We start from the raw sequence: 23,536 nt of genomic DNA on the forward strand, positions 1-23,536 counted from the left end.
TGATAGCATGTTGCTATGAGATGGGTTGCCAAGGATTTATTGGGTAAGGGTGGTGGTAAAACAACTTACATGATCGACAAATGTAAATTCACATGAATAGACTTCAAGACACCTATATTGGGTTTGAATGGAAAACTGGTAGACTACTCTAATTTGAAGATCTTCAAAGCTTTTTCGTTAGCATAAATGAAATTCTGTCAACTTTATGGCAAGTTTGAAGTGTGTATTTATTGATTATTTAGAAGGTGAGAAGAGTTTCAAGCTATTGGAGCTGTAACATGGAGGATCAAAATTCATCATAAGCACTTAAGCTACTTTTGATGAGACTCGTTTGAGAAAGAACACTAAAAATTTGGAGGTGAAAAAATGAGAAATTATGGTGGAGAAAACTTAATTTAAGGTGGAGTTTCCTACTAGGAAGATTAGAGATGAGGAAGTTAAGTCTCGTGCGTCTAGTTCTAGTGATGGGAAATCTATAATGGATTCTGATTTTCATTTGACTCGTTATAAGATAAGGAGGGATAGTGTACCATCTCAAGAATACATTTTGGAAAACAGAACATGTTTTAAGAAAATACATTGTGCCCCTTCCTGACACATTTAAAATGAATATTTTAGTCCTTTTCTTGATACAAGTTATTCACGAGCAATCCTAGTTAGAAAATTTTTGAAAGGTGAAGAAAGGGATTATTAGGATTGAAGACTGTGAATTGCAACATCTTTGAAGGAACTAAGGATATCGGAAAATATTTTTAAAATTTTTGGATTTGTGTGATTCATATTTTTAGAGCTATATAGGTTGAGAAACACAATGGTAGAAAATTATGTTCTTGAAAATTTGAGAGTGTATTTTCTTGTATCTCTTTTGAAATGTCTTGTAACAACTAGTGAAGTATAATGATGAATTTAAGAGTTTATCTCTCTCTCCCCTATATTAGATCATTTTGATGGAATTAAGTATGAAATTCTGGTATTTAGATCTCAGATGTTCTGAGAGATGTCGAGACAAAGATCTCTAAATAATACACAGTGACAAGGTATAAAATAGTGCAGAAACTTAAAGAATACAAGTAATTGTTCACCCAGATATATAACAATACCTACTCTAGAGGCTACCAAGCAAGGGATTCTAAAAGAGGAGAGTGAGAATTTCACAATAATAAATAATTTTATTGTCCAATATTAAAGAAACAAATTAAGGACCAATGTTTATTTTTCTTATTCATATATAAAATCGTCTTAAAGTTTTTTAAATTTTGTGTAAATTAGTTACGGTTCAACTATAATAAAATAATTCAAAATTCTTACAAGAATTTTATATAATTCTATTTAATTAAATTTTACCCGTAATAAATTTTTATAATAAAATAATTCAAAATTCTTACAAGAATTTTATATAATTCTATTTAATTAAATTTTACCCGTAATAAATTTTAGAACATGTGCTTCTAATTTGTTGTACCCATTTTCAAAGACAGTTCATTTATGTAGAAGAAAGTGGGATAACTAGAATGTAGGTTGACAAATGTGCCAAATGGCTCAAATGTAAGATAACTAGAATGTAGGTTGGCAAATGTGCCAAATGACTCAAATCAACTCTATTTACTCAGTTAAGGTGTTAGACTTAGAAATTTAAATCCATCTCCATGACCTATTTTTAAATTTAGTTTACCATTTTTATATTGTTTATATTTTATATTTTTTAAAATTAAGTATATTTGTCTGAAAATATTATTTGTGTTTCAAATTTATGTTTGAAATTTTATAAATGTTGAGATATTTAACTCTCAAAAGTGTATTATTTAGTTACATATTTTTTACAATAAAGTATTTTCTTCATATCTTGCAAAATCCAACTTTAATCCAAAAACTTGATTTGATTGAGTAATATATTTAACCAAACTCAACCCATGTTCACTTTCAATATGAAGTAGCTGATTTGATTGGATTGGTCAATTTCATACTTTCTCATAAGAATCATATTTGGTTTATAATTCCAACTCAAACTCAGTGAAGAACAACTGTAAATCAATATATAGAAATAAAAGGCTTCTTTTTTTCCCTTTTCTTTTTTTGGCTAGAAAGATAGTACATTACCTTTTGGGATTTGAACTGCTAGCCATTCTCACATAATTTGTAACGTGGATGATGTTTCAATAATGCATGCTTTCAATTTTTTCCCTTTTACATTTGTTTTGTCAAAAGAACAAAGAAATCTAGAAATTAAAAATCAATTAAATTAGGTAATAACACGCGGGGAAGAGTCGGTCTGATGATAAATGCATGAGTTCCGAGAGTTTACTTTTTTTAAAGTTTTAGTTCGAGTTCGGCTAAATACTGATAATTTATAAGATAGTTCATACAAAATTCTGCTCAAATTTTAAATAGATTTATTAAAATTAATAGATCGCAAGAACGTATACTCAACTTTCAGATAATGTTTCACAGTTTCATTTTCTATATAAGTAAATTAGATTGAAGCACTATCAACTAGATCTGAATGCCTATGCTATTATTTTCAATTGCTTTGTGATCTAAATGCTGATGTTGTAGCACTATAGAAATCACTATATATTAAGAGACAAGCATGTGAACATAAAGACACCCCCCATTTACTTGGAGCACTAACTTTCCACCTTGTAATGCTACTGATTAAAGCAAAATCAATTGTCCCCTCTATTTAGCTGAATTTCGTCATAGCAATTTTTTTCAATAGGTAATCAATTTTTAGACATTATTATGGAAGACTCTTTATTTGGCTGACTAGGTTCTAAAATGTCTTTATGCTAGTTTGCACAAAAGAGGTAACAATATGTTGTTTAAATCTGGAGGCATTTCCTTCTTATTATTATTATTATTATTATTATTATTATTATTATTATTATTATTATTATTATTATTATTATTATTATTATTATTATTATTATTATTATTATTATTATTATTATTATTATTATTATTATTATTATTATTATTATTATTATTATTATTATTATTATTATTATTATTATTATTATTATTATTATTATTATTATTATTATTATTATTATTATTATTATTATTATTATTATTATTATTATTATTATTATTATTATTATTATTATTATTATTATTATTATTATTATTATTATTATTATTATTATTATTATTATTATTATTATTATTATTATTATTATTATTATTATTATTATTATTATTATTATTATTATTATTATTATTATTATTATTATTATTATTATTATTATTATTATTATTATTATTATTATTATTATTATTATTATTATTATTATTATTATTATTATTATTATTATTATTATTATTATTATTATTATTATTATTATTATTATTATTATTATTATTATTATTATTATTATTATTATTATTATTATTATTATTATTATTATTATTATTATTATTATTATTATTATTATTATTATTATTATTATTATTATTATTATTATTATTATTATTATTATTATTATTATTATTATTATTATTATTATTATTATTATTATTATTATTATTATTATTATTATTATTATTATTATTATTATTATTATTATTATTATTATTATTATTATTATTATTATTATTATTATTATTATTATTATTATTATTATTATTATTATTATTATTATTATTATTATTATTATTATTATTATTATTATTATTATTATTATTATTATTATTATTATTATTATTATTATTATTATTATTATTATTATTATTATTATTATTATTATTATTATTATTATTATTATTATTATTATTATTATTATTATTATTATTATTATTATTATTATTATTATTATTATTATTATTATTATTATTATTATTATTATTATTATTATTATTATTATTATTATTATTATTATTATTATTATTATTATTATTATTATTATTATTATTATTATTATTATTATTATTATTATTATTATTATTATTATTATTATTATTATTATTATTATTATTATTATTATTATTATTATTATTATTATTATTATTATTATTATTATTATTATTATTATTATTATTATTATTATTATTATTGTTATTATTATTATTATTGTTATTATTGTTATTATTGTTATTATTGTTATTATTATTATTATTATTATTATTATTATTATTATTATTATTATTATTATTATTATTATTATTATTATTATTATTATTATTATTACTAGCATTCAGACGAGCACTCCCGTGCCCGTCTGCCCGCTTTTTTAATGTGCACAGCAGAGAAAAATAAATGTCTGTACATCTTTTAAAGAGGTATTTATATTGTACGATACATTTAAAAAAATTAATAGTTAGACACAACATAAATGGCTTCGTTTAAAATTGAGTCATCAGCCCTATCTTCTTCCTACATGACCTAAGGATACTAATTCAATAACACATATGTCTCTTCTGAAGTTTGAGTTATACGTCCTGCTAAAAATAATTCATATATAGACACTATTAGTAGAAGTAAACAAATTTAAGATACCATTGAATGTATGATCTCTAAATTTGCTAATAATATTATTACACTTTGAAAATGGGAAACAAACACATGCATTAAATTGTATTCAAAGACCGGTGCATACAATGCACAATTTATCGTATATAATCAATGACGCTCTTTATGAGGAAGGCCGAACATGAAATCTTTGTGGCAAGAATTATCTTTTTCCCTGCAATTGATTTACACAGTAATGAGTAAAAATGTAAGACTTTCACATTATAATCTTTTAGAGAAAAAGATAATGTAGTATTAATAGTTATTAGTGTAATATAATATATTTTATACCTTGAAAATAGTCGAATCAATTTTTCATACACCCCTTTATCAATGAAGTCTTGAGTTTTAAAAAATTACAAATACATCACGAAATATATGATCAAGAAACAAATACATTTAAAACATGTTACTCGTAAAGTATAATTTGGCTTAGTATAAAATGTATATAATGTAATACCTGAAGAATAGAGATAGATTGTTTTAGTGTAGATTTGGTAGAACATCAACTCTTTTCTATGCTTGAATTACATGGATTCTTGCTAAAAAGAAGTTAAACAATTAACTTAAATAATATACATGGTTTTATATCCAGAGATGAACAAATAAATAAACATTAAATCGATGTCTCCAAAAATATGTTAGGACTAAAAAGTTGTAAATGAATAATATAAATACATCTCTATCCTTTGAGATAATATTTCTCTTTTCACCATTTTTCAAAGTTGTGTTTTATCTGTTATGACGGTGGAGCTCCAACCGAGTAAATCTGCAGACGTTTTACCTATTTTAATAAGGATGATAAAAGTATTAGTAAAATGGTGATGAAAAATGCAACAAATAGTTTTTTCACATTTACTTTGCATAAACATGTAAATACACCTTATTGTCGGGTTTGTCGATGGAAGAAATAGTTTGTTCGTCCTTCCATGTATTCCATTTATCTTCAAAGTGTCCCATCTAAAATTTATTACACAATAATAGTGAGAGGAGCAATGACCCAACTTACATAACATAATGACATTAGAAAAATGTTTCGGTATAACACACTTTTCTGTTGCAGTGAGGTTCAACATTCTTCTGTCTCAACTCCTTACATAATTGGAAGATTTCACTGTATTTTAGCTTGCCTGTATAGTAAATCAAAGGATAATTTTAGAGTTAGTCATTAGCAAAAAATACAAAACATTCAATCATATTTACTGTAACAAATATACGAATTAATGTGTAATGAATTTTTATGTTGTAGTTAGTGAATACCTGCGGATGCGATAACAAAATTTGTTTAAAGACTACATTTTTTGTATATTCACCATCTTCTCCCTGTAATTTTCCCTCCCTGATCAAAACTCTTGTCGTAGTCTGTGAGACACCTCTGGATAAAGCCACATATAGCTGTCCATGACTGAAAACATGTCGTTGAAGATATATTCCAACATTTGGAATGGTTTGTCCTTGTGCTTTATTTATTGTAATTGCAAATCTTAGTGGCACAGGAAACTGCTTTCTACTTAGTACAAAAGGCAACCCATCACTTGTAGACGTTTTTATTTTAATTCTTGGTAAGAAAGCTTGTTTTCATGCGTTGCTTCCTGTCAAGATTTCCACATCCAACATGTTCATAAATAAACCACGACATAATAACCGCGTCCCATTACACAGTCCATATCTAGGATCTAGATTTTGCAACAACATCAATGGTGCACCCTATTTTATCTTTAGAATATGTGGTGGCAAACTACCCTGTGCAATTGAGTTTAAAAATTCTTGCTGGTATAAATTATGAGTATCCCTTTCAACCTCGTCAAACGACAACAACTCACGTTCTTCTCCTGGAAACTGATCGATGATTATATCATTCAATTTTTGAACCTCGTCATTTGTTGGTGTCAAAATAGCTCTCTGTACCATATAAGGGGCATCCCATCCATGTAATTCTAATTCAGGGGAAATATGTTGGATAAGTACTTGTATAGAATGTTCACCCTCCCACGGGATTGCAATTTGTGAAGGTAACCTCACCATGTCATCTAGTTTGGTAGGTTCAACACCATCACCAATGCGAATAAGAAATTCTGCAAACTCTTGGTCATGGATTGACCGCATATTTTGACGCAACCGCAAAATCTTGGTATGAGCCCATAAATGAGACTGAACAATACACGCCGAAATCATTTGTGCCTTAGTACCTTTCTTTACAACAGGAAGAACTTGACGAAAATCTCCCCCCATGATCATAACCTTTCCACCAAATGGAGCATTGTTGCTACAAACATCTTGCAATGATCGATTTAAGGCTTCTAAACAATTTTTGTTTATCATTGGGGCCTTATCCCAAATTATTGCAGCTGCCACTGTAATGAGGTTTGCAAGATCTTTTTGCTTTTGAATACCACAGATGGAACCCGGTTGTATTTCGATAGGTATCTTATATCGAGAGTGTGCAGTCCTACCACTGGGTAACAGTGTTGCAGCTATGCCAGATGATGCAGTTGCCAAGACAATTTCTCCTCTATTTCGTAAAGTTGCCATTAATGTTCGATAAAGGAATGTTTTACCTGTTCCACCTGGGCCATCAACAAAAAATACCCTACTGTATTTTTGATCGATGACATTCATGATGGTTTTGAACGGAATCATCTGGTCATTATTTAATTTAGCAACAGATTCAATATCTTCATTTGGGATATCAACCGCTAACTCCTCTTGTATGGCACTTGGGTTTAAATTCTCCTCTATTGCTTCAGGGGATAATGATGGGAGATCATAATCTTCAATTTTTTTTGCCATGTTGGCCTAAGAGTTCATTTAAATCCTTCAACAACATATTAGTCAAGAATAATTCCACACCATTGTTCATTGCTTGATAATCCTCTGTCATATGTGTAAAAAGCTAATTCCAAATACTTCTAACATCAGTAGGTTCACAAAATATTAGAATCGTCACGAACAACCTCCTTAAAGCATATGGCATTTGGAGACCCGCGGCCTCAACCAAACAATCACGAATACTATGATCAGTCTCCAAAAATCCTCGGTCCTCAGCTGACTTTTTAAATGTATTAAATGGAATTCCATTATTTGTAAGAAGATATTCCCAACTGGTTGGACCTCTGACATGAGATAACAATAATCGCAAGTAGAACTTATCCCCCTCCGAAGGTGATACTGTATAGATTCTTCCAATAACTTTTCTCGTTGATCGCATGCGATGCCATTCTTTGCCCCTATTGTTCCAACAGTAGTGCTCTGGTATCTCTATATACAGATAATTCCTTGCCTCCGGATCTTTTTGATTTAGCGCAAAGAATTGTGTGATCATTGTTTTGGAGTTGCGTTCATTATTTAAGACGTCTGCAATTCTTTGATGTTCATAAAAGCGCATTTGATGGCGGTCTGGCAAGTGGATATGTAGTCTTTCAACAGAAGGATATAATTGGTAAAGAGTGAATCAAAAAATTCTCCATATTGCCTCGGGAGCACAAATCCATCTCGCATCAACATATTGTTGGACTTCGTCCATGTACGATCCTTTGTGAACCTCCATAGACACACGATCAGGGCCCTTGTACACATATTTGTATAGATACTTGATACTTTTAATACTACTGCAAACCTCTACATTAATGTGACAGTCATATTTTAACAGTAACCAAGGGTTATAAGGAACCACCCATCTATTATCAATAGACCTATCTCTACCTATAGATGTAGGTTCGTTAAACATTCTCCTATACTCTGAATATGAGTCAGTGCCTTGACGTGTTTCATTGCAAAATTGTTTGGGATACCTTTTTTTACATTGGCCATCTTTCATACATGGAGATCTTCGATTGAGTACGTTGCAAGGTCCGTGGATCATATGTTTTACAACTGCTTCATGCAACTGTGGTTCACACTGTAATTTAGGTATTTCAGCTCTAACCATACTATCGTAATCTTTCGGGTCACGCAACTTGTCGTTACTTTTCAAGACTAACAACATATGCACATGCGGAAATCCTAGTTTTTGAAATTCAGTGACATACATGTAACTTTTAACCTTTCCTAAGACTCCTCTATTAATGACATCATCCTTTAGTTGCTCGAATTTAGAACGAAATATTCTCGTTAGTAAATCTGGGTGATCTTGTGGGGTTTGAAAAGGTAGAAGTTCTGATGTTATCTCACACCAAGAAGGATTGCACGCCATGGTCAAAAAAATATCAGGTTTACCGCTATTAAGAACAATAGCCATGCCATCTTCGTAACGTTGTGTTATGTCTCGACGACCTCCAATAATGATGATGGTAATATTGTTCTTTTTCCAATATTTTCTATGATGGTTAGTGTAATGCGTTAGATTTAGGATATATGATTGGTTGTGATTAAACAAAAAAAGAATTATTAATCTATGGCTAAATACTAATGCGTTTCTGCATTAGTTTCACCATCATGCAAAGCATCTTGTAAACCTTGGTACACTTCAGCACGTATATTTGACTGGTGTTCTCGAATCCACCTTAACCTCCCTGATTCAATTTTGACATAATTGTTTACGACATATTATTGTAATAGTCGACCCGCATTTAACAACATTGATTGATTAATTGGACGAATCTACGGTGGATTAAAAAACATGTCGATAGTAAACCATATGTTTTTCAAATTATATTTACGCTATTCTAATATGTACTAAAAAATAACTTAAATGTACCTGAAGCATGTAGCTGTAATACGCTCGACATGACACTCTTCGCCATGACAATTTGTCGTGTTAACATCCCAACCATGCGTCCCAAATGGAAACAATATAGGATACTGCAAGGGATCATAATATCCTTTTGTTTCTTGTACTTTCTTTAGGTTGCCATCATGGCGAATGACATTAATATCCCTTCCATATGCCATAGATTCAGTATCACATCCAACAATAATTGCAGCGACTTGTTCCGCAGATAGAAGATTATATTGAGGGTGATTACTTGGACGCTCTTTGAGTATGAGGCTACAGTCACTGATATTTGGAAGTAATGACAGTTGTTTGAACCTAATTACAAAAGGATTATACTGATAGAGCAATTGTTGTAGTTTTTGAACCACAGTCTGGTGTAGTTGTGGCTTTTCCCGCATTCTATAATGTAGCTCGTTATCTGTGTCATAGATGTATAACTGTAGGAAGCGCGGTATGTCACCCTCATTTAGATAGAAACCTCCGATGTTATGGTAAAAAGCTCCTTGAGCACGAAATGTATATATACCACAACCAGAAGGAAGAATTTTTTCATCGACGTGAACACCAATCGAAGTGAAAGAGAAGACATTGTTGTAACTTCGAATATGCTGCCTAAAATGTTTTCCTTCTGCTGAACCATCCGAAAATAGTTCTTGCAATTCTGTAGGAGCATCAACCCTTGGAAATGATACCTTCCCACTAAAACAACATGTGTCACGTGATTCGTGGTGAAACAGTCTTGCGTTGCAACGTCTACAGGTAGTTGGATTAGGCAACCTAGATTTTGCCATCATCATGTTATTTTTGAAATTTCGAGCAATATTGTATCTTGCTCGAAAAGGATGTCGCGAGCCTGCATGTAGGAGTTTGATATTGATTACTGAACATTATCTAAAATCTAAAATACAAATAAGAACTCATCGCATCACATGGTGCATTTATAATTTTCTATAACTATATATTAAGTGTATACGTAGATTCTATGGTTGGCCTATTTTCTTTTCATTGTTACCTCTATAAAACATCAATACGTGGTACATGTAGGCAGTTAACATATGTTGCGTGCATGTATGATGTATGCTATGTATAGTTAAACCTGTTTTGTTAACTTTCATATTGTAGTTTGTATTTCAGTTTACAAACACACCAACCAAAACAAAAAAGATGTAGAGTGCAACTTCATTTTGCAATCGAAACAATAAAGGTGAAAAAAAATTATTGAGAGGGACGTAGAGCGAAAAATTATAATAAATAATTAGAAAAGGAGGGATTTATGGGATCTATGAATTTGAGAAAAAATGGGTTATTTACATAAGATGGAGATGATTTCCAAAACCCCTGATGTGAGAGAGGTAAGTTGTTTATCTTGAAAATTATGGTATGTCACATTTGAAAATTAATAGTTTTTGTGGTGTAATTTTTAGTTGGGGTTAAATTTGATTATGATTAATATAGTTTTTATTTTGCTCAAAAACATGTCGTGATTCTACATGTAGGAGGTTGATATTAATTTCTGAATATTATCTTAAATCTAAAATCTAAAATACAAATAAAAACTTAACGCATGGTGCATAAATTATAAGATTTAACAATGTATAATTTACAATTTCATACATTTTCGATATAAGCTACATTTTTTTAGGGAGAAAGTTGATGAACATACCTTGAGAATGACGTGATGATGCATTATTATCTCTACCTTCCATATCAACATCTGATATTACTACATCCTCCAAAGATTCATTAACATGCATATCATCTGATACAAAAATAATAGTTATGCTCATATATAAATAAATATATATATATATATATATATATATATATATATATATATATATATATATATATATATATATATATATATATATAGTTATCGTATACTTAAAACAATAACCTTTATACCTGTACCAGATTGGTTGTTGTTGATAGTTTGATTGGGTGATACAAAAGTACGACCTGCGAGGTTAACTACATACATTAAACGTCAAATTAATAATATTACACAATGTATGATATAATTTCTATATTGATCACCACTAACCAAGTGCGACGTCATTAACATGTGTAATTCTACTTGGGCCGGCTTCATGGTCATGAGTTCCTTGAAAGTGTGAACTTGGAAAAGTCATATTTGTCAAATTTTGAAATGGAACTCTCGACGGAGTGTTAACAGTGCATAATGTTTGAGTTTGTTTCTGCTGCTCTTGTCGCCGCCTATAACTTTCTCGTCGTCTCGATAAATGCTCTTCTCGTTGCGCGTTGTCCATATTTTGTTTTCGTTTGCGTTCATTCTCTGCTCTTCGTGTCCTTTGATGTTGACTTGGAATTTGGCGGGTATTACTTTTCGTTGTGATGATATAACTGTCCAACGTTCATAAGTAATTCAAAAGTAAAATGATTATACATATAGAATGATTCAAAAGTAAATTGATTAGTCTTTTAAAAAAAACCGCGTTATTCGCAGTATAAATTAGTATTATTAAAAATATTTATTGACAAATCATAATTTAATGATAATCAATCATAAAGTATACATATTAATTATTCAACAAAAAAATCAAAAGGCCATATGTCAATGCTGTATAATAGGACACATGCTTACAACCATAGGGAGTGTATAAATTTGTACCTATAAAGTGTATCATATGCTCATTAAAAATCATCCTAGGAGTTCCATGATAATCCCTCCTGTTGTTATTTTTATTGTGTAATCCACCAATGAAAATATAGGCCAGTCCAAAAAGAGTTACCCTTAAAACACAGCAGAATCTTTAACCAATAAAATAATAAAATTTGGTGCCACATTACTTTTTAATTTATTTTATTTTAAAATAAATTAAAACTTTAAAATAATTTGTTTTAAAATAATTGATACCCAACTTAAAATAAACTGAAAAATTTAAGAAAAATATTTGAGACAACACGTTAATGGTGTCATGGCCACTTCAATAACTGACAGATTTGAATTATTCACACTTCTAATATCTATGTTTATCTTTACTTCTAAAATAAATAAAAAAATAAAGGTTAAAATAAATTTGTGCAAGACAATCCATTTTTATGTTCATCGTCAGTGTCACTTATAGTCATATATATGTTACCATCTCATGTACAAAGGCCAAATAGTAGTATTAGCATAAGAAAAACATAAATTTATTTACATTTTTCACAAACACTGACTGATAGATTGAGAGAATGGATCAATAATTTCAATATTATTTCATATTACAAAATCTACAATTCAATCTCATTCAAGAAAAATGGTAAACAAAGAATCAAATTTAAAACCCTACCTTAAAATCAGAAAATGTATTCACAAACTCTTTTGTTGGTGTTGGTTATGTTGTGTCATCAATCATGCTTACGGCTGTGTCACAAATAACCACAACGGACTCAGTTCCTCAATTTTTCTTTATCCCATACACTCCACCCTGGTACAGAGTAGTTACTTTATTCATTTTGATGACCATTGACTGTGTAAACTTTTAGAAAGAAAGCACAATTCAAAACCGTTGCATAAGTGTATCACTTTCTCAATATTACAATTACAACTATTATACAGAAATTGACAGAATAAGAAGGGCAGTTATTAAGTGTAGGTGTTTTTTTTTTGGAATAATTGTAGTACGTGCATCTTAGAAGCTAATGTTGGCACTTTAAGATTCAAGCAGTTAACAAAGTTAGAAGCAGTTAAAACTTAAAATTTATAAGGGTAAAGTTGGAAAAAAAAATAGGCCAGCCCAAAAGGGGGTATCCCCTCTATATATAGTTATAGATATATATTTATAGAATAGATTATTATTATTATTATTATTATTATTATTATTATTATTATTATTAGTAGTATTATTATTATTATTATTATTATTATTATTATTAGTAGTAGTATTATTTTTATTATTATTAGTATTATTATTATTATTATTATTAGTATTATTATTAGTATTATTATTATTAGTATTATTATTATTATTAGTATTATTAGTAGTAGTATTATTATTATAGTATTATTATTATTATTATTTTAATATCATACCAATATGCGTCTAGAATCATATCAGTAAAATATTAATATTCGATACTGAGTACATACAAAAGTCGGAAATAATGGCATAAACTGTATACATTTCAAAATCATATCGAAGATGAATACAATAAGTATGTCTACAAAATAAAACTACACAGCGGAAGAAAAGATCAAGCACAGTCTTCACGTCATCGACCACGATATTCTCGAACCAAATACCTAGCGAAACTTCAATCTTGCATAGTACCTGATATTAATAAGATGAATGGGATGAGATTACTAAATCTCAGTGAGTTCCCCTATCTTATTGGTCCACTCGGCTCTGCAAGGTCTTGTAATAACATTGTTAATGAGAAATCCTAATTCCTATCAGTTCCGAAGCATCTCACTTCAACCTGCGGGGAATTCTTATTTCAATCTAAAATTTATCAATTAACATGGACTACAGAGAATCCTGGAATTGACATTGAATCGCATATGACAATTCAACTCCTAAAAACCATGGAATTCCAACTCCGAACCGCATCACACAATTCGACTCATCAAACCATGGAATTCCAACTCCCAACCGCATCACACAATTCGACTCGTCATAAGTATGGACCATAGGGAAACATGGATCTACATCGAATAATATCTCACGATTCGACTTCACTAAAACCATGGAATCCACATCGAATCGCCTCACACAATTCGGCTCCTCCATAATGAGAACTTTAAAGGGAAGGTATTGGATCGCATCTTCGGGAGTTCATCCCCGAAGAATAACTCCTGAACTATAGAGCACCATTCAATCACGAGCGTCACACCCGAGAAGGGCCTTCATATATGGCCTGGGAGAATTCTTGGGCATCACGCCTCAAGGACAACCACATATGAGTAACAAGCATCACATCGGCTACCACCCTTATGCCCGTTATATAACCCTTGTCCATGACACAACCTTGTTAGTTAACATTCGTATCATAATATGGTTCCGGAAGTAGCTTCTTAGGGAAAAGGGGAATAGCATCCAACTTCCATCTCAGACTCTTGGTTAAGCGTCCTAAGGTTCATCTTACCAAGTTTTACTTTTATTAATCAAGTTACAAGATATTCATTTGGATTTCAGTAATAATTAAGAGTATGTTAAACTTATGGAAGATTAGGAATCTCATAGCCCTTTCCGTTAGCTTTCCAATGCCTCCAACGACGCTTAATTCTGAGTTACGGAACTCCGATTATGATCAACACAGTAAAGGAATGATTTTCTGTCAGGTGCAATCGATTTACCAGAAGCAAAAGTCACATATTCTGAGCAGTACAATCGATTTACACTGTAGAACAATGGATTGCTTACTGAACCAAAAGCAAAAATACCATTTTTCCTACATTATATCAGTTCCAAAAGCAAAAATACCATTTTTCCTACATTATATTGCCATACCCTAATTTTTGACCCCCCTGAGATGACATATCTTCAGGATTTTCATCAGGTCAAAGCAAGTACCCAGAGCAGTCACTTCTTCATCTGGCATTTAATCGAGGATGTTCAAAGATAAGAAAACTCAGGCAAAGGATCAATCAGTAGAAGGATTAGTCTCTAACATAATCATAGGACTCAAGAGCTTCATTTTATTCACCTATGATTGATTAGACACTCAGTCATCTGAGTACAGGTTTACTCAGGTCACCAGACTAGGGTTTTTGAGCCTATCAAGGACTGAAATCAGGGATCACCTTTAGGAAACCCTAAAAAGCTCCAGGACATCTATTAAAGACTTCAATCATCTTCAAATGATCCATACAATAAGATCCACTGGACATCACACCTCAATTCAAGATCCACAGCCGCCAATTTCATCTGGTCGACAATTAGGGTTTTTAACCTAATTCATCTGGATAGTTGACTTTTTAATCAGGGCATGGATCCAAAACTCAAGACATGATTCAAGAACCTCTACTACCTCAATATAACCCATTTACATCACTCATTTGAGGAGAAGATCTTAATTCCACACAAAAGTCCAAAATCTCACCTTATTTGGAAAAAGTCAACTGTATGGGATCACCTTTGACTTTTAAGATTTTTGGTCAAACCATGACTTTCAAAGATCAATATCATCAATATATGGATATTAAAGTTATTTGACCAAAGAAGTTCAAGAAGAATCTTCAAGGAGCAAAAAGTCGGGAATTAGGGTTTTTGAGGGCATTGTGGGAACTCAAAATTTCACCTACACAACTCAAAAAACTTCCAACATGAAAGTTGTAGATCTTGCAAAATAAAACAACATCTTACAATGGAACTTTTTTCAAAAGATCAATCATTTAAGAGATTTGGGAATTTTGAAGTTTTAGGTCATAAACACTTAGAAAATTTTCTAAGTGTTTTTAACCTAGTTTTCTTCCAACTTTGGCCTCATTTTTCACAAATTTGCCAAAGGAATATGAAGGAACCATAAACTAATGATTTGAAGTAGATGTTTAGGGCTTTCCAAATTATGTTCAACCTTCTCCAAATTCATTTTGAGCTAAGAGTTATGCTTGTTCAAAGTTGGCCTCATGAAGTAAAATTATAGGTCATGTACAATTTGAAACTTTGCAATTTTGTGCATTTTGCTTCACTAAGTGATGCTACACGACCTCTAATGCATCTGAAAACATGCCATGTATCCAAATTCATCATTGCATAAGGATTAGAGAAGATTCTCAAAAACAAAGGCATGTGATTATGTAATGATTGCATTTTTGAATTTATGGCAAATGATGAATCATCAAGGAATCTTGTTCTAAGCCAATTAGAACTCTCCTCTGAATCAGAAATGTTCCCTTAGATCATACAAGATCAATGGTTGGGGAAGCTAGCCCGAAAATGCATCATTGCATTTAGGATCTTTTCAAATTTTCTTCTTGGCTAAGAAACCAAACTCACTACACTAAGCAAGCTTGCTATGTTCAATTGCTCTGAGCCATTTGCCTATAAATAGAGGGCTCTTTCTCATTCAGAAAACACACCAAAGCAACATAATTCTTGCTTTCTCTCTTCTTTCTTCATACTTAAGGTTTTCAAAGGTTCTTTGGCAAGAAGACTTGGATTCTTCAAACCAGAGCTCTTCCTTTGGAATTAAGTATTCAAACACCTTAGGGGAGTCATTTAGAGGTGATCCAAACCTCTGAAACACTTCTAGGCGTGAAGAATCATCATCTTCACCTCTCACTTGGAGCTGTTGCAGTTGGGGTCGAGCAAGAAGTTCTGGGCACTTTCAGTCCAAGCCAGGCATCTCAACACCTTCCAAAGGAGTCATTGAAGCTATCTGGATCATTACAACAGTTCTGTAACACCTTTTGATCAGAGCCAAATCTTCATTTTTCAGGTAAGTTTCAAAAGCTTCAAACTCTATAATTCACGCATGATAAATTTAAAATGAAGTTACGAGTTGGTTTCTGCACCTTCATAGATCATTAGCCCTCAATCAATTGCATCAAATCATGCATATATAGTATTTCATGTTTAATTTCAGTTTTAGGGTTCTTAGTGTTCATGCTTGCGAATTTTATGTTATACTGAAAATAAATAAAATTAAAGGACACCATCATGATCCTCGTCCAAAAACGATCAAAATCCATCTTTACATCTTTGGATTTGGTTGAGAATTGAGAGAGATACGATTTCCAGAAATTCAAAAGCTTGAGGTTGAAGATGAAGATGGTGGCGCCATTTTTTGAATTTCCCAGAAACGAGTTTATTTTATTTTGAATGATAGGTGTGTCACTTACGAACTCATCGTAGTGTCCCAATGGTTACAGCGCGCGTCCAAACTCTTGCCATGCCTTAGGTTTGGGGTTTGATCCCCCCCTCAGACCTTTTGTCCATTTTATTTTTTTCAAATCTTTTTCATGCTTTGCTTTCACATATAATCACATGGGCACCTCTGCTAATCAGTCCACGCGCGTGGCTCAGTTGGTAAACGTTTTGTTGGATAACCAAGAGGGCGTGAGTTCAACCCTTGGTGAGACCAAACCATATTTTTTTACTACTATTTTTCTTCCATTTTTTTTATCAACTTTACACAATTATTTAACCTATCAAATTAATTCATTTTCACTTCATTTTTCACACACTTGTTATTTAATATACCTATTTTATGAATGATCAAAAAAATCATAAAAATATTATTTATTTCATGTATTTTAATTAGGTTTAAAATAGTATGTTTTAAATGTTTTCTTAAATACTTTAAAATATATATTTTCATTTTGTTTTAACCTAATTACTTTGTGAATAATTTTATGATAAAACCCTAATTAGTTAGGTGTTAATTAGGTATAGGTTTCATCTTTGCCTTAATTAAGTTGACTTTTGTCAATATTCAAAACTGTTTTCACAACAGTAAATCATTTCAAATCATTTTCAACTGTTTCTCATAAACAAGAAAAATCATTTTCATTGGGCCTCTAATAGAGTGTAAGTCCCAACACCTTCTTCTCTTCTTAGCTTGTTTTCAAAACTGTATTTTCAAAATCTTCTTTCTGTTTTCAAAACATTCTTCTGGTATTTGAAGGGCATTATTTCCGGTGAAACTCTTCAGATACCTATGTGACCTATGTCCATCTTCACTTCTTCTGTTTTCAAAAAAACCATTAACTGTTTATTATATATATTCAACTGTTATCCATCAATTACTGGTAAGGCTTTGTACATACTTCTTCAAAGGCCTCCACTCCATCCAGGTTAGGCTTTACAAGCTTTCAATTTACAGTCTTTATTTAAATTATTGTCAAATATAGAACTGTTTATATATATATATATATATATATATATATATATATATATTAGAACTACGTTTGAGTGTAAACCCTAGGACAGTTAAACTATATATATATTATAGGAATATGACCTAGGATTGAGAATGTCTTCCCGGTGAAGGCTCTTTCCTAATTAGAGATCTGTAGTTCAAACCCCCAAGATGAATTATTCCCGGTGAAACATCTTGGCAAAAACCTTAGAACCCAAAATAGGACACATCCACCCAAAGAGGAATTATTCCCGGTGAAACCTCTTACCCATTTGCTTAGAGCCAAAATAAGTTCAAAACTACATAGCTTTCTCTTGTGCTATAACAAGGACCCTCGATGACCCTCGATTAGCCTCCTCTTGGGCTTTGTACAAGGACCCACAGGCTTCTTAAAAGCATTTCCAGCTTCCTCTTGAGCTTGTATACAAGGACCCATCAGGTTTCTTATAAACATAGGAACAGGTCTTTAGTCACCTTTTAACATACCCTGGTGAGTTTCTTCCAATTTAAACCAGACTTTAAACAAGCTAAGTTTGTCTCAATTTTACATTGAGTACACCTTTTGGAATGAGAGACATGGACAGTCTCTGTCACCCTTATCTTCATCAATCTTCCTTAGCAGAGTCTAGGATCCATGTTTGCTCATCCTCAGCATGTGTCAGCCTTCATCTTGGGCTTTAAACAAGAAGTTTCCACTAGATAATCTTTCTACCAATCATTTTAATAAAAACCCCTGAAAAGGGTTAGCCACCAAAATCATTCTTTCATTTTAATAAAAACCCCTGGAAAGGGTTAGCCTCCACACATTCTTTCATTTTAATAAAAACCCCTGGAAAGGGTTAGCCTCCAAAATCATTCTTTCATTTTAATAAAAACCCCTGGAAAGGGTTAGCCTCCAAAATCACTTCAAAAACCAGAGATTCATTCTCTTAGGAGATAATTTCCCCAAAAGAGTCAAAACCCCTGGAAAGGGTCAGCCTCCAAAAACATGACAAAAATTAGTCTTTTAACAGACAATTTCTCCAGCTGAGTCAAAATCCCTGGAAAGGGTTAGCCTCCACACATTCTTTCATTTTAACAAAAATCCCTGAAAAGGGTTAGCCTCCACACATTCTTTCATTTTAATCAAAAATCCTTGGAAAGGGTTAGCCTCCAAATCATTTCTTTCACCTTAATCAAAACCCCTGGAAAGGGTTAGCCTCCAAAATCACTTCTTCAAAAAACCAAAGATTCATTTCTCTTAGGAGATAATTTCCCCAAAAGAGTCAAAACCCCTGGAAAGGGTCAGCCTCCAAAAACATGACAAAAATCAGTCTTTTAACAGACAATGTCTCCAGCTGAGTCAAAATCCCTGGAAAGGGTTAGCTTCCAAAAATCAGTCTTTTAATAAATAAATCCTTCAGTAGAGTAAAAAATCCAACAAAAATAGTTAGCCTCAACCTTGGGCTTCATACAAGGCACCAAAAAACAATAAATTCCCCTGTTAATAGTCAGCCTCAACCTTGGGCATTGTACAAGGCAGATAATAGAGTCTCCCCCAGTGAGTCCTTCATTGTTCAGTAGCCACAACCTTGGGCTTTGTACAAGGCAGATAAACCATATTTCATATGTCAAAGATTCCTAACATCTAGGATCTTTTCCCATAGAGTCATCCATACTCAGTTTATTTAAGAGTCCGCCACAACCTTGGGCTTCATACAAGGCAGAAAATAATATTTCCCCTAGTTAGAGTCAGCCTCAATTCTGGGCTTTGTATAGAACACCAAATAAAACCCATCAAAATAGATTTTCCCTAAGTAGAGTCAGCCTCAATTCTGGGCTTTGTACAGAACATAAAAAAAATCCCTTGTAAATTAATCCCCAGTGGAGTTTTTCTCCCAGAGTCATAATAATAATCAATCAATTAAAAAGCCTCAAGCTTGGGCCTCATGCAAGCCAGCTAAAGTCAAATCTTTTATACAATAGATAGACATAGCTTATCTCTATAGAGAGATATTTTTACTACTCTACCACATTCAAACAAACAAACATTTCAACATTTCAATTTCAATTTCAATTTCAATCAAGTCTCCCATTTAGGATTTTGAAAGGCATGAGCTGGCAGTAAAACCCAGACATGTGGTAACTTTCCCTAATTTGGACGAGCATCTTTCTTTCATTCAAGAGATACTAGCATACTTGCAAACACACAAGTAAGGTCACTCTCTTAATGAAATGAATCCAGTTATTCTGTCACTCTTTCAAAATGTTTGTGGTAGAATAGTACAAATACCTCTCTGTAAAGATGATTTCATGTCTCTTTACTGTAAACAGAGATTTAATTCAAAGCTTCAACCTTGAGCTTCAAGCAAGGCACCCAAATATAATTAATAATCAATTAGTTCCCCGAACTACATTAAGCTCTGACTTCCATTAGGGATATGTAGGCATGAGGTTCACAAGGAACCTTAGCGAGCTAATAAAATACTAAAAATAGTCAGTCTGTCTGTCTTTCTTTTATTCAATTCAATTCCTTCTCCTAACACAAAGGAGAAACTTTCCCAATAATCATTAGCAGCACAAACACATTTAGACACAGAGAAGGTTCCTGTAGAGTACTACAGATATGTAGGGTGTTTAAACACTTCCCTATGTATAACCGACCTCCCGGACTCCAGAATTTCTAGTCTAGGTGAATCCCCACACTTAGCAAACTCCTAGGGTTTAATTGAGATCTTTTTTTCCCTTTCCTACTCGTAGGACAATAAGAAAGTTCGTGTGATATCGTAGGAAGAACTGAAATAAAATTCATCCCACCACGGGCGCATTCTCCTTCCAAATTTCGCGTGAAGGGTCTAGCGTGCCGTCCTCCCAAGTGAAACGGGGAGGTAAAAAAAACGACACCACATATATCAGTTCCAAAGCATTTGAGTTCAATCCCAAAAGATCCAAACATGGTAGAATCGTATTTAACATAATTTCACCGGTTACACAACATAAGGATTCAACATGCATGTTCATATAATCAATGATCAAGTAATGTCACGCTTCATACTAACATGCAACATAAAATCATCAATTCACACAAGAACATATAATCAATTTTCAAAAACCCCAACCCTTAATCATGTGAAACCTAACAATTTACTCAAGATACTAACTAATGGAACCCACCTTAAGATCAAATTTTAAATATGACGATGATGATGAAGCAAGGATGATGATGATTCTCTTGGATGATGAAGGTTTCTTTAAGAATCCCCACATGCAAGATTGACAAAGGTGAACTTGGACTCTCCTCTTCCTTTCTCTCTTCATTCCACATTTCCCTTCTCTCTACTTCTCTTATTCTTTTCTCTACATTCTGGTTTTAGAGTGGTAAAGGAATGGTGAGCAAATGAAGGAAATGGGTCCAAACCCTTTAAATGATAGTACTACCAATTTACCAACTCGCCCTTGGTCATTATTCAAATTTACTAATGGTTTCCATCACTTACTAACTCAACTCTTTTATTCAATTGACCCCTCCATAATAAAGTTCTACTAATTTTTTAATATCAAAATGCCATTAATTTGATATTATCTTTTAATGAGAACTTGGGTGGTTACTATTATTATTATTATTATTATTATTATTATTATTATTATTATTATTATTATTATTATTATTATTATTATTATTACTATTTTTAGTAGTATTATTAGTATTATTATTAGTATTAGTATTATTAGTATTGCCATTATTATTACTATTATTATTATTATTATTATTATTATTATTATTATTATTATTATTATTACTATTATTATTATTACTATTACTATTATTAGTATTACTATTACTTTTATTATTATTATTATTATTATTATTATTATTATTATTATTATTATTATTTGTATTAGTATTAGTATTATTAGTATTACCATTATTATTATTATTATTATTACTATTACTATTATTATTACTAACTAGTCTGATACCCGTGCGTCCGCACGGGTTTCTGTTGTAGCCGTGTTATTTTGTTATATATATATATATATATATATATATATATATATATATATATATATATATATATATATATATATATATATATATATATATATATATATATATATATTTTGCAGAGGTAAATGTCCTAAAAATAGATGTGTAAAATTAGAAATTTTTTTTCAATAGGTTGAGTCAAAGTTTGGGATATTTCGATCAGTAACTTCATGTTCCGTTAATATTCAATATTTAATCACTAATTCATGTTCCCGTTAATATTGAATATTTCATTCAGTAACTTCATGTTCCCGTTAATATTCAATATTTTGATCAGTAACTTCATATTTTCGCTAATCTTCATTATTTTGATCAGTAACTTGGTATTCCCGTTAATATTCCAAATTTGTTCCCGTTAATATTTAATATTTTTATCAGTAACTTCATGTTCCCGTTAATATTCATTATTTTGATTAGTAACTACGTGTTCCCGTTAATATTCATTATTTTGATCAATAACTTCGTGTTCCCGTTAATATTCCAAATTTGTTCCCGTTAATATTGAAATTTTTTTATCATTAACTTAATGTTTCTATTAATATTCAAAAAAATTATTAGTAACTTCGTGTTCTCGTTAATATTAAATATTTTGTCAATAACTCGGTGTTCCCGTAAATATTTATTATTTTGATTAGTAACTTCGTGTTCTCATTAATATTCAAAATTTGTTCCCGTTAATATTAAAAATTTGGATCAGTAACTTAATGTTTCCGATAATATTCACAATTTTGATCAATAACTTCGTGTTCTCGTTAATATTAAATAGTTTAATCAATAAGGACGTGTTCTCACAAGTTTGAATATTAACGGGATACCCGTGCATTCGCACGGGTACCCGTGTGGTACGCTCATTTGTTTTAAATTGTTTAATTTACATATGATAGTTAAATAAAAATTATAGTTAAATAAAAATTATATGAAAAAATAAATAAATATAAGGATACGAAGGTTGTTCCATATATCTAATAAAAATAAAATGATTTTTTTTTAAAAGATATAATAAATCGGTGCCTAAATCCTAAACCCGATACCCTAAATAAACCCAAACATTATAATATAATTGTCCATTCAATCAAACACCAGAAATGGTTCCCAATCTCAAGTCCCGCCATGCCAAAATAAACCTCACCTAATATTTCTAGCCTGCCATAATCCTTGACAGCAACCATACCTCATGCACCTTCTACTTCCTTGTTTTTCTCCTTGCAACTGATTTACCAAGCTCCCACAATTAAGTAACTACCAATTTTTTTATTGTGATAGCACAAATATACAATTCATGACAGTAACCCCATATGTTATTGTTCCCTTGCATCACATACATGCACAAATTTAACCAGCACCCACTACATATACAAACTCCTAAACACCTAGTAATTATTTGCTACTGACTCATCCTTCCAACAAACCTCTTTAGGATAAATCAACAAATACAAAAGATCACATTAAACATTAAATATCCAACAATATATGAGAGTTTAAT

The 23,536-nt window shown here is 30.8% G+C and overlaps 1 protein-coding gene and 2 pseudogenes across 1 annotated transcript; all 3 read right to left on the reverse strand.

Annotated features, from left to right (window-relative positions):
• Positions 1-4,615: 4,615 nt before the first annotated feature.
• On the reverse strand, positions 4,616-7,294 carry LOC131629267 (ATP-dependent DNA helicase PIF1-like; annotated as a pseudogene).
• Positions 7,295-7,955: 661 nt separating this feature from the next.
• Positions 7,956-8,696, reverse strand: LOC131629268 (uncharacterized). Its single transcript, XM_058900070.1, has one exon. It carries the CDS (start codon positions 8,694-8,696, stop codon positions 7,956-7,958), a length of 741 nt encoding a protein of 246 aa, XP_058756053.1.
• Positions 8,697-8,908: 212 nt separating this feature from the next.
• LOC131629269 (uncharacterized) lies at positions 8,909-11,488 on the reverse strand (annotated as a pseudogene).
• Positions 11,489-23,536: the final 12,048 nt, after the last annotated feature.

Source organism: Vicia villosa, unplaced genomic scaffold (genome assembly GCF_029867415.1).
Source record: "Vicia villosa cultivar HV-30 ecotype Madison, WI unplaced genomic scaffold, Vvil1.0 ctg.000540F_1_1, whole genome shotgun sequence".
Classification (NCBI taxonomy): domain Eukaryota; kingdom Viridiplantae; phylum Streptophyta; class Magnoliopsida; order Fabales; family Fabaceae; genus Vicia; species Vicia villosa.